Source organism: Mobula birostris, chromosome 5 (genome assembly GCF_030028105.1).
Source record: "Mobula birostris isolate sMobBir1 chromosome 5, sMobBir1.hap1, whole genome shotgun sequence".
Lineage (NCBI taxonomy): Eukaryota > Metazoa > Chordata > Chondrichthyes > Myliobatiformes > Myliobatidae > Mobula > Mobula birostris.
The window spans coordinates 156483192-156496326 of NC_092374.1; the positions used below are offsets into that span (position 1 = coordinate 156483192).

General features: G+C 38.7%; 1 protein-coding gene across 2 annotated transcripts in view; it reads right to left on the minus strand.

Moving 5' to 3' along the window:
• scel (sciellin) overlaps positions 1-13135 on the minus strand; it is an 82542-nt gene that overhangs the window by 51429 nt on the left and 17978 nt on the right. For both annotated transcript variants that reach the window (XM_072257301.1, XM_072257300.1), the window contains exons 2-5: positions 9903-9988; positions 9208-9301; positions 7307-7378; positions 2130-2192 (exon numbers count right to left, since the gene is read on the minus strand). In XM_072257301.1, the coding sequence (XP_072113402.1) occupies positions 2130-2192; positions 7307-7378; positions 9208-9301; positions 9903-9960 (287 nt within the window). In that variant the 5' untranslated portion in view covers positions 9961-9988. The remainder of the gene's footprint in view (positions 1-2129; positions 2193-7306; positions 7379-9207; positions 9302-9902; positions 9989-13135) is intronic.

Below are 13135 nucleotides of genomic sequence, written 5' to 3' on the forward strand. Positions count from 1 at the left end.
ATAATAAAAGTAGCCAGGATCCTATCAGGAATTAATTTGTATCACTGTCACTTTGAGCAGAGTTGTGTGGTATCAAAGTCAGAGGCTCTGAGAGGCACCATTCAGCCCCAGTACCTGTTCAGGAATTCTTCGGACCGGAATCGAGTGATTGCCTCTTTCTTATGGCTACTATTAATTAGCCAAGTGCTGCTGATAAAAAGAACATTCTATCTAAATAGTTACGTCTGGCTGTAAGTTTTAACAAAACTGATAAAAAGCATCAATTTGTGTGCTCTTTTTCACCAATTGTAGTGTTGCTAAAACCTAAATAAAGAAAACAAAAAACTCAAGATTGGTTATATAACAATCAATTCATTATATTCATATACTAAAAATACACTTCTCTGGTGCTGGTATTAATGAATGAATATGGAGATGACCTAAATCGTTCAGGATTGAGAAATTTCATTCCTGCCCACAATGACTGCATTTAAAACAAGCACCTTTGGTACAAGTTTGGTACAAATACACTTAGCATTCAAAGTCATTGTATATGAGCCAAAGCCTTGCATATTTATAACAATTTCCCAAATATAAGGTTTAATATCAGCCATCACAAATATGAAAATAAACATGAATAGAATTGAAACTTCCATTTCTATTATCTTTTTATTATAAATGGGATATATCTTCCCAAAAAAAATCACAATTTAAGTAAGTTCTAGATACTTCTTAATGTATTCATTTATTATTCTCTAATATTTTCTTTAGAATGTCTTTTTCCAAATATGATTCATGTTGATCGATAATTTGTACAAATCTGTGAAACAGGCTCTTCATAATTACAGAAAAATAGATCATTAGACATGCATAAGCTTTTCTACAAAGTACATTAGAAACTATTAACTAACATTAAATACAGCAGGCCTTTGTTCAAGCCTCAGATGAGTTATTCACCACTGCCTACCTAGAACTTTAGTATTAAAGATAAAATTAAGATAGAGGACAATATACCACAAATAAAATCAAGACTGTTTTAAACAGGCATGGAATTTTGAATTACTTAATTATAAAGTGTTAGTCTACACATACAAAATTAATGTCTCAGCATAGGCATGATAGATGTCTTAATGATGTCTTCACACTCCATTAAACATCATTTATACTTCTTCAACAATCTCAAATACTTTTGATGTTTTTCTGCTGCAAGACCAGTTTACTGGTTTTCATTGCTTATACCAGAGGAAGAGACAACAGTGCATCTCATAAAGGAGCAAGAATTAAGAAGAGCAGGTTGTGCATTTGAGCACTCCAAAAACTAGTGTCAGTTCCATATTGAAATGATTGTGAATGTCATCATTGAAACCACAAAATTCAGATTGATGACTTTAATAATTGGTTTTGCTGGCTATCAAAGTCTGTGCACGACACTCTGAAAAGAATGGACTTCAGTACTGTTTCTCATTTAGGAGTTGATTTTATATTATTGAAAAATGTATAAATTCTATCACTAGTTGCATATTTTAATTTCCTTGACAGCATTTGGTTTTTATTAATGTTGTTCAACCTTTGACCAGCAGGAGTCACATTTCAAAGACAAAGTCACGAAAGACTGGAGATGCTGGAATCAGGAGCAAAATACCCAAAACACTGGAGGGAATCAACGGGCCAAGCAGCTCAACGGAGGGAAGTGGACAGTTGGCACTCCAGATCTAGATGAAGGGTCTTGATCCCAAGTATTAATTGTCCATTTTCCTCCATGAATATTTCTAAGATAGTTGGATTCACTCTGTTTGTCATGGGAAGAACAAATTTTGAGGTTGTAATGCAGAATTCCATTTAAATACATTTTCAATTTGAACAAGTGACTTCACAGGAGGGAGGCCGTGGCTTGTAAGCTAAAGTCTGCACTACATGACTTCACTATTTTGCTGTCTTTTCACAGTTACTTCTTGTTATATTTCTTATTGTAACTTATAGTAATTTTTTATGTATTATTCTGTACTGCTGCTAGAAAACAACACATTTCATGACATGTTGGTGCTAATAAACCTGATTCTGATCCTGCACTGACAAGCCATCCTAGCATAACAATGTGCCTTTTTAATTTCATATTCAATGATACCACATAGAACTTCAGGAAATCTTACCTTTTTCTTCCATCTATCGTGTTAGATTTTGTCGTGGTTACCTTATTTAGCCCACTTGAATCCCTATATCAATGAAATAAAAGAAGTATCATCAGAAAATGTCACGAATTATGTAATTCAATCAATTTGCTTTCCTTCCGGAAAATAAAAGTTCAATAACACTTCATTTTATAAAATACGAAAGCAGAATGATTAGAGGGAAAGCTCTTCACTTCAATTTCACAATAGGATTAATCTAGTGATGCACATAAATAACAGCGTCAAACAAATAATCAATTCTTAAAAATAATTCACAGGTTGGCTTTGTACTGGATGCATCCAAACTAATGACAGTATACAGCAAAATAGATACTTTTGCCATTGACAGTTAGTGTTAATGTTACTGCATGACAATTTTTAGTATTAGTCTGCAAAATTATTTATTTTAAGGATTCAATATATAAGACTGTGGCATGCAAAATGTACCTTATATGCTACAGTCCTAAGAAGACACCAGCTTGCTTGGAGGGAGAAAGAGTTTAAAATAATCGAGCAAGGGCAGTTGGCATATTTTGCACACCACAGCCCCAAGTTGACACCAGATTGCTCAGAGGGAGGGGGAGTTTTAAAGAAATAAGCAGGTCAGTCAACACATTTTGTGGACCACCATTCCTGAGGAGCCATTGGATTGTGCACAATTAGGCACTTGGCAAGGTCCAATAAAAAAAAGCTACCTTTAAATGGAGTGGCCTTTGTGAGAGAGGCCATTGTGTGAGTGAGCTAGTACTGCAGTGGGAGTTGAGGCTTTGTTTCATTGAGGCATTGGCAAGGAGAGGCTAGGCTGTAAGTACATTTTTTGTTGGTTATTTATTCTTTCTTTATTTCTTATCGCACATTTAGAGCAGTGGGGGATACCAGACAAGATACTGGCATGCTCCTCTTGCAAGATGTGTGAGCGTAGAGAGACTTGCAGTGTTCCCGATGACTACACCTGTAAGAAGTGCATCCAGCTGCAGTTTCTAATAGACTGGGTTAAGGAGGTGTAGCTGGAAGTGAATGAACTCCAAATCTGAGGGTTTGATAGACAGGACATAGAAGGAAGTAGTTACACCCAAGGTGCAGGACACTGGTAACTAGGTGACCGTCTGGGGGATGGTGGTGGGGAAGGGATAGGCAGCCAATCATGTGGCGTTCCCCTCGACAATAGGTATATCACTTTGGATACTGTTGGGGGGAATGACCTAGCAGGGAAAAGCCACAGCTGTCAGATCTCTGGCTCTGAGTCTGGCTCTGTGGCTCAGAAAGGAACGCGGGAGAAGAGATCAGCTACCGTGATAGGAGGACAGAAAGGAAATTCTGTGGATGAGAATGAAATATCCGGATGGTTTGTTCCCTCCCAGGTGCAAGGGTCAGGGACATCTCGGATTGACACCACAGTATTCTTAAGTGTGAGGGTGAGCAGTCAGAGGTCATGGACCATGTCGGTACCAGTGTTAGGAGGGGTGACAAGGTACTACAAAGTGAGTTCAGGGAGTTAGGTGCTAACTTAAAGGACAGGACATCCAAGGTTGTGATCTCAGGATTGCTCCCCATGCCACATACTAGTGAGGCCAGAAATAGTGGGATCATACAGTTTAACATGTGGCTAAGGAATCGGTGCAGGTGGACCATTGGACTCTCTTCCAGGAAAGGTGGAACGTGTACGTAAAGGATGGATTGTACTTGAACTGGAGGGGGACTAATATCCTAGTGGGTAGGTTTGCTAGTGTTGCACGGGGTATTTAAAATAGAGTTGCAGGGGATGGGAACAAGAGTGCCAGAACAGAGTGGTTGTGGAGAAAGATGTTAAACCTACATACATGGTCAGGAATTAGAAGGTCGAGCAAGGCAGGACTAATGTCCTGAACTGTGTATATTCCGATGTAAGTATCATAGGAAAGGTGCATGAGATTAGGGCATGAATCAGCACATGGAATGGTGACATTGTAACCATTAGTGAGGCTTTGTTGCACGAGGGTCAGGAGCAGCAGCTCAGTATTCTAGGGTTCCATTGTTCTGGACATGATAGAGTGGGAGGGATTAAAGGGGGAGGGGTGGCAATACTAGTCAGGGAAAATGTCACAGTAGTGCTCAAGCATGCAGACTGGAGAGCTCATCTAATGAGGATCTATGTGCAGAACTGAGGAACAAAAAAGGTATGAGCACGTTAATGAGTTTATATTATAGATCATCTAGGATTTAGAGAGAGGCAAATTTGTAGAGGAATCGCAAACTGTTGCAAGAAACATATGTGACAACAGGTGATTTTAACTTTCAACATATCGACTGGGACTTCCACACTATAAAAGGGCTGGATGGGAAAAAGTTAGTGAAATATGTTGAAGAAGTTTTCTAAATCAATACATGCAAGTTCCTCTTAGAGAGAGTGTGATACTAGATCTCCCATTACAGATTGAGCTAAGGCAGATGTATTTGTGTAGGGAATCACTTTGTATCTAATGATCATATTGCTTTTAGTTCCAAAGTAATTATGAGAAAGAATAGGTCTGCTCCTTGGGTTGAGATTCTAAATTGGAGAACGGCCAAACTTGCTGGTATCAGAAAGGATCTGGGAAGTGTGGATCGGGACAGGTTGTTTTCTGGCAAAGGCGTACTTGGTAAGTGGGAAGCCCTCAAAAGTGGAATTTTGTAAGTATAGAGTTTGTATGCTCCTGTCAGGAAAAAAAGGCGAGGATAACAGGTTTAGGAAACCTTAGTTTTCATGAGATATTGAAGCCCTAGTTAAGTAAAAGGAGGTGTGCAGCAGGTGTAGGCAGGCAGGAAGAAGTGAGGTACTTGAGGAGTATAAGAAATACAAGAGACTTTAGAAGGAAATCAGGAGGGCTAAAGGAAGGCATGAGATTGCTCTAGCAGACAAGAGGAAGGAGAATCCTAAGGGCTTCTACAGATATAGTAAGAGCAAAAGGTTAGCAAGGGACAAAATTGGTCCTCTGGCAGATCAGAGTGGTAATCTATGCATGGAGCTGAAAGAGATGGGGGAGGTCATAAATAGATTGCGTGCATCGGTATTCACTTCGGAGATGGACACAAGAGTCTATAGATGTGAGACAATGCAGCCATGAGGTCATGGACCCTATAGAGGTCACAGAGAAGGAGGTACTTGCTGTCTTAAGACAAAGTAGGGAGGATAAATCCCCTGGGCCAGACAATAAGTTCCCTTGGATCCTCCAGGAGGCTAGACAGAAACTGCAGAGGACTTGCAGAGATATTTAAAACATCCTTAACCAGAGGTGAGGTGTTGGAGGATTTGAGGGTGGCTAATGTTGTTCTGTTGTTTAAGAAGGGCTCTAAGAATAAGTCAAGAAATTATAGGTGAGCCTGGCATCAGTTGTGGGAAAGTTATTGGAAAAATATTCTAAGGAATGAATATATAAGTATTTGGATAGATGGGGACAGATTAGGGATAGTTAACATGGCTTTGTGTATGGTAAGTCATGTCTAACCAATCTCATGGAATTGTTTGAGGGAGTTACCAGGAAAGTTAATAAAGGCAAGGCAATGGATGTTGTCCACATGGACTTTAACAAGGCCTTTGACAAGGTCCCACGTGGGCGGTTGCTCAAGGAGGCCCAGTATATTCAAGATGAGATATATATTGGATTAGACACTGATTTCACAGAAGACGCCAGAGGGTGGTAGTAGATGGTTGCGTCTCTAACAGGAGGCCTGTGACTAGTAGTGTGCCACAGGGATCAGTGCTGGCTTCATTGTTGTTTGCCACCTATATCAATGACCTAGATGATAATGTTGTAAACTGGATCAGCAAATTTGCGGATGGCACCAAAATTGGGGGTGTAGTGGACAACAATGAAGACTACCAATGCTTGCAATTGGATTTGGGCCAGCTGGTGAAATGAACTGATAAACGGCAGATGGAATTTAATGCACATATGTGTGAGGTATTGCACTTTGGGAGGAAAAACCAGGGTAGGTCCTACATGGTAAGCACTAGGGCACTGAGGACTGTGGTGGAACAGAGGGATCTGGGAATACAGATCCATATTTCCTTGCAAGTCGTGACACAAGTAGATAGGCTGGTTTTGGAAAGAAAGGTTTCAGCGCATTAGACTTCATAAATCAATGTATTGAGTACTGGAGTTGGGATGTTAAGTCAAAATTTTATCAGACATTGGTGAGGCCTAATTTGGAGTATTTTGTCCATTTTAGTTACCTACCCACAGGAAAAATGTAAGTAAAATTAAAAGAGTGCAGAGAAATTTTTTAAGGATGTTGCCGGGACGTGAGGACCTGATTTATGGGTTGAAGAGGTTCAGACTTTGTTCCCTAGAATGTAGAAGGTTGAAGGGAGATTTGGTGGAGGTATACAAAATTATGAGAGGTATAGAGAGGGTAAATGCAAGCAAGCTTTTTTCACTGAGGTCGTGTGAGACTAGAACTAGGTCATGGGTAAGGGTGAAAAGTGAAATGTTTAAGGGGAACATAAGGGGGAAATCTTCCACTGAGAAGGTGGTGAGAGTGTGGAATGAGCTACCAGTGCAAGTGTGGATGCAGGGTCAGTTTCAACATTGAAGAGAAATTTGGATAGGTTCATGGATGGGAGGGTATGGAGGGTATGATGTGGCTGCTGATCAATGGGACAAGGCAGATTAATGGTTCAGCTCAGACTAGAAGGGCTGAAGGGCCTGTTTCTGTGCTGTAGTATTCTATCACACTTTAAGAGTATCGGCGAATCCCTCCTAAGTGACCCACAAGATATTAGAGCTGTATTTATATAGTCTCAGATAGCATAATAGTTCATAATGCTTGTTAATGATCAATGTTGTTTTACATGGCAAAGCTACTTTATCCAGGCAACAAAAGCAGACTAAGCCTTTTCTACCAGATTTATATGGTGCAGATTAAAGGATTAATGGAGCAGCCTTGTGTAATGTTATTTGAAGACATCACCGTTAAATTTAAAGATTTGTGAGACATTTTCTGATTAGATCCCACAACAAGGCAAAACCCAACAAGTGTGAAAGAAATTGATGAAGCAACAAAAAAGCGATAGAAAATAAGGTTTCACAAACATGAATGGGTTGCAATTGTAGAACTAGTTGTAGGTTCTCAGGAAAAGATGAGGTAAATTCAGTGCTAAATTCCGATACAACAGTTAGAACACAACAGAATATTTTCACCTGTTCAGACTTTCTTCTGACTTTACTCGGTTTAGTGCCGATCTTCCATAGTTGACATCAGTTGAGGCATTCCTGTGAATGTAGAAAATGTTTTTTTTTGGGTTTTAATATTCATACAGATTTCAAACTTGGTGCAACTCCTCACTTTCACAGAACAATTTGTTGGGGTGGGGGGTGGTGCTGCATTTCGGAACTGATAGATTACTTTTATCATGACCGCAACAGATTGACCTTTCCATCTGATGCAGCTACAAAGAACACACAATGGCGCCATTATTTCATTAGGTGTTTGAGGCAATTCGGCACACCACCAAATACACCCGCAAATTTTTCCAGAGGTACCTTGGAGAGCATTCTAACTGGTTGCATCACTGTCTGGTACGGGGACTACTACACTGGATCGAAAGAAGCTGCAGAAAGTTGTGAACTCAGTCAGCTCTATCATGGGCATTAGCCTCCACAGTACCCTGGACATCTTCATGGAGTGATGCCTCAAAAAGGTGGCATCCATCATTAAGGACCACATCACCCAGGACATGTCCTATTATCACTGCTACCATCAGGAAGGACTGATGGGAGCCTGAAGGCACACACTTAATTATTCAAGAACAGCTTCTTCTCTCTGTCATCAGATTTCTGAATGGACATTAAATGTATGAAGACTACCTCACTACTTTTTGCACTGCATATTTACTATAATAACTGCATTATATTAATAACCAATTATCAAAAAATGCACTCTATATTTACTGTAATTTATTGTAATTCACAGTTTTTCATTATTATGTATTGCATTGTACTGCTGGCACAAAACAACTAATTGCACAACATATGCCAGTGATATTAAACCTGATTCTGATTCTGAAATCCGAGACGATTATTGGCTCACTGACAACTTCAGCAAAAGCAGTGGATTATTAAGACATGATAGAATCAAGAGGGATGTGGAAAAGATTTACAAGGATTGGAGAATTATAATTATGGGGAGACACTGTCTCTGCCAGGATTATTTCTTTTGGAGCAAAGGAGAGTAGAGGGAGACTTACTTGAGGTGTATAAATACAGAGCTAACAGTAGGGACACATTTCTCTTAGCAGGCAGGGGGAACAAAGAAGGATTATTAGATAGTTGGCACACGGCCTGAACTGTTGAGTTTGTTTGCATATGCAAGTTGTATTCCCAAATTGAGATTTTGATGGAGTTTTGCTAAGTAAACACCTTAGGAAGATAAGAGGGAGAAAACTGAGCCAGATGTTACTCAAGTTGCTTGACAGTAGATGACACAACGATGCCATTGGTAATTTTATATATTGAGTTCTTACTGTCACATGTACTAAGGTAATGAAAAACTTTGTTTTGCATGCCATCAAAACAGATCATTTCATCACATTAGTATATTGAGATAGTACAAGGGAAAAACAATAACAGAGTGCAGAATGAGGTGTTACAATTAAAGAGAAAGTATAGTGCAAGCAAACGATAATGTGCAAAGCCGTAATGAGATAAATTGTGTGCCAAAGACTCCATTTTATTGCACATGGGGATTGTTCAATAGTCTTGTAACAGCAGGATAGAAGCTGTCCTTGAACCTAGTGGTAAACGCTTTCAGGCTTTTGTATCTTCTGCCCAATGGCAGGTGGCAAAAGAAAGATTGTCCAAGGTAGAGAATGACTCAAACTTCCAGCATTTCCCCTCTGCCTCACTCCAGCCCTTCAGCCCTCTTGCCCTGAAGTTGTTCAGGATTAAAGATAATCTGAAGGAATCACAAAGAAGTTGAAAACAAAACATATGAATTCTTGTTTTCCATTATTCTAGGAATCAATCTATAAAGCAATTTATTGATGGTCAGTTCAAGGAAGATAAAATAAAAGCTGTTATACAAGGTGTTGTTTGATACTTACTCAGAACTGTTTGATTGGTTATTTTTAATCCAATCACCATCATTCAGTAATCGAGTTTTCTTCTTAGTTTCACGGATGACCTGGTCTCTTCCATCTAAAAGTGAAGTTTAATACTTCATCAAATAGTTATAGTGAAGGAAATATGAATGATAAAGCTCTATCATTGGAAAGTAACTACTCAAAGAAAATAACTAAACTGTATATAAATAAATATATTTGCATAAATACAATGATCTCAAATATTATTTGCTCCAATGTTCAAAAGTAGCTTGACTGGCATGACATTTATTGTCCCTTAACCAAATAGCTTTCCAAGCCTGACCAGGCCAGGATGACAGATTGCATTCTACTGGATGATATCGACAAACCAGATTGTCTTCTATAAGCTGAAACATTGTCTTTCACTAACCTGACTTTGTAAATTTTTTCCAGCATTTTCTGATTCTCAATTATTTTTAATTTCCCTTTACAAAGGACACTGCTACCCTCACTAGCTTTTCTTTTAAGTTCAAGATTTATGGTATTACTTTGTATTTACCAATTATTCCAGCATAATCTGAATAGACGCCCCTGCATTCATAGTCCAGGCTCTTACCAATGATTCTAAGTCACTTATCTGTTGAACTTTGAACACTACATAAGCAATAGAGTTTTCAAATATATAACACCTGATAAGGAATATCAAAATTACCAACCTGAGTTGGAGGATTTGTCATCTGTGAATGCCTTTGATAATTTATCAAAAAATGACATGTTGAATAATTTGTTCCTGCTGTTGATCCTTCAAAGAAAAATACAACAATAGGGTTTACTTATAAATAAATGGAGAAAAGTTTAATGAAAATTTCCAGTTCGTAGCCCGTTGTTTCTTTGTTTATTTAAGAAATTCGGAACAGTTTTCTGTAAAATGAAATAAGCAATAATAACAAGCATCAACAAAGTGGTACAAAACATAGAAGGATACAATAGACATAGACTTGGGAAATTTGTAGTGAAACTAGGAAAACCAAACAAGTTTTGTCTCTGCTTTCTACCTGTGAATGTGCCAAAATTGTCTAGTGCATGCAGGACTTGTAAGGGGGACAGCGAAGGAAATTTGACAATGGCAGTAAAGGAAATGGAAGTGACAAAGGACATCAACAAATTATGAAAGCACAGAGAAAAAGTTATTTTTCTGGAAACCTTGCATATCAAACTTAAGTTAAGTGGTGTTACAAACATTAGATCAATGAAACTGCAATCCCATGTCCAAGTTCCAGAGAAACCTTCAATCTGTTTGTTGGTTGACTTTCCAAATGACTTTAAAGGTACACAGTAAGAATGTAAGTCTTAACAAAAATTTCTCATGTATATCTGCAACAGGGCAAAATGATCTCAGAAGTTGTTGGTCAACTTTTGTTGCGACATTTCATTCACCACTACTCTGAACTGACTACAACTACAGATTCACTTTCAAAGACTCTTTACAGCTCATGTTCTCAGTATTATTTTTATGTACAGTTTTTTTTCTTTTGTACATTGGCTATTTGTCAGTCTTTGTCTGTTTATAAATAGTTTATCATAAAATTCTGTTGTATTTTTTCCCTGTAAGTGACTAAATGAAAATGAATCTAAATGTATATGTGGTAACATATATATACATTGAAAATAAATTTAATTTGAATCCTCTTTACCATCATGGACTTGTACAAGAGGTGGTGCTTCAAGAAAGCGGCATGTATCACTAAAGGCCCTCACCATCTGGACATGCCCCATACATTGGGGAGGATGTATAGGAGCCTCAAGACCCACACTCAGTGATTCAGGAATAGCATCTTCCTCTCCACTATCAGATTTCTGAACGGACAATGAACCCATGAACGCTTCCTCATTATTCCATTATTTTGCACAATTTATTTATTTCATAATTTATTGCAATTTTTGTCTTTGCACTGTACTGCTGCTGCAAAACATATTTCACACCATATAAGTCAGTGAAAGTAAACTTGATTCTAATTCTGACTTCAAATGTAAATTTATGACTTTTTTCTACTTGTCATTGTTTCACGTCTTTTTTTTTTAACTGATTTTTCTGTGTTTGCAGGCCCTCAGTACAGCTTCATTCCTGAGGTGTCCATTTCCTACCTTCTAAAAAATGACCAACTGCACTTTCAACCTCAGTTGAGCATGATCCCAACACATGTGTAAACAACACATTTCACTGGAAGTTTCAATGTACATGTGATGAGTGAATTTGAATCTGAATCTAATCAACCCAAAAGGGCGATATCCCAGGAGATAGGATGCCATGTGATCTTCACTATCTTTAACAAAGAAACCAGCTGTTTTTGACTAACCAGACCAAGAAACCAAAGCAAAAATTTGCCATCAGAAATCAAAAGTGCATGTCCCACCTATTTTACCAGAAGGAGGAATCCATTCGATTCACCTATACCAAAATTTTACCTTGCAATAAACCACAAATGTGCCCTCCAGTTTATAGGATGAGTTTCAGAATATTGGTGGCAAGAGGCAGACAACAAAGATCAGCATGTGTAGGCATGCACAACTGTTTAGAGGACACAGGAGATTCTGCAGATGCTGGAAATCCAGAGCAACACACACAAAATGCTAGAGAAACTCATCAGGTCAGGCAGCATCAATGGAAATGAATAAACAGTCGATGTTTCAGGCTGAGTTCCTGATAAAGGGTCTTGGCTTGAAATATCGACTGTTTATTCATTTCCAATGATGCTGCCTGACCTGTGAGTGTTTAGAGGACATATTTGTAGATTTAATATTTTGACCAGGATGTTCTTCAGTATCAGAGGAAAAGTTACTCCATTGGCAGGCTAGAGGAATAGTGGTCAGAACTAGACCTTAGTGAAAATGGCATCCAATGTAAGTTTGCAAACTTTTGGGGTGGGTTCAAAACCACTAAAGCTGCCAATGCTGTCTTTGAGTCTGCATAACCCTTTCTGAAGCTGAGGCTGTACTAGCAACAGTGCTGCACTTCAAAATCTAGTTTATGTTAAAACAAACTTGGAACAGGAGTTCTTTATAGATCTTGTTGCTACTAAACCCTTTTTATTCGTAACTGATTTAGTATTGTCACAGAGATAAACTTTTGCTTTTCATGCCATCCAGAAAGATCATTTCATACAGACTCACATCAAGGCAATCTGAAAAGAAACAGAAAACAATGCAGAAAGTAAAGGTACAGTTACAGGGAAGGTTCAGTGCAAATAGACAAATAAAGCTCAAAGGCCATTATGAGGTGGATTGTGAAAGCAAGAGTTCATCTTTATTGTGCACATATGGAAACATGTCATTGTTTTTCAGTTGAGAATCTACATGACTGTAAACCCACACCAAAGTGTCTCTGAAATGAACTGATCAGACAGACAAGAGATTGGGGAACAGACAAGAGATTCTGCGAGCTGGACTAGGATACCCGGATGGTGTGTTGCTTCCCTGGTGCCAGGGTACGGAATGTCTCAGATCAGGTCTAGAGTATTCTGAGGAGAGAGGACGAGCAGCCAGAAGTCTTGGTACATGTTGGTACCAATGACATGGACAGAAAAAGAGAGGAGGTCCTGAAGGAAGATTACTGGGAGCTAGGAAGAAAATTGAAAAGCCAGACTTCCAGAGTAATAATCTCAGGATTACTGCCTGAGCCACATGTTAATGAGGGTAAAAATAGCAGAATTAAGCAGATGAATGTGTGGCTAAGTAACTGGTGCAGGGGGCAGGGCTACAAATTCTTGGATCATTGGGATCTATTTTGGGGGAGGTATGACTTATACAAAAATGATGGGTTACACCTGAACTCAAAGGGTACTAATATAGCTGTTAGGGAGGGTTTAAACTAAGTTGGCAGGGAGAAGGAAACCAAGGTGTTAGGGTCGAGGAAGAGGAAAATAGGAATAAGTCGAAGATACTGTGCAGC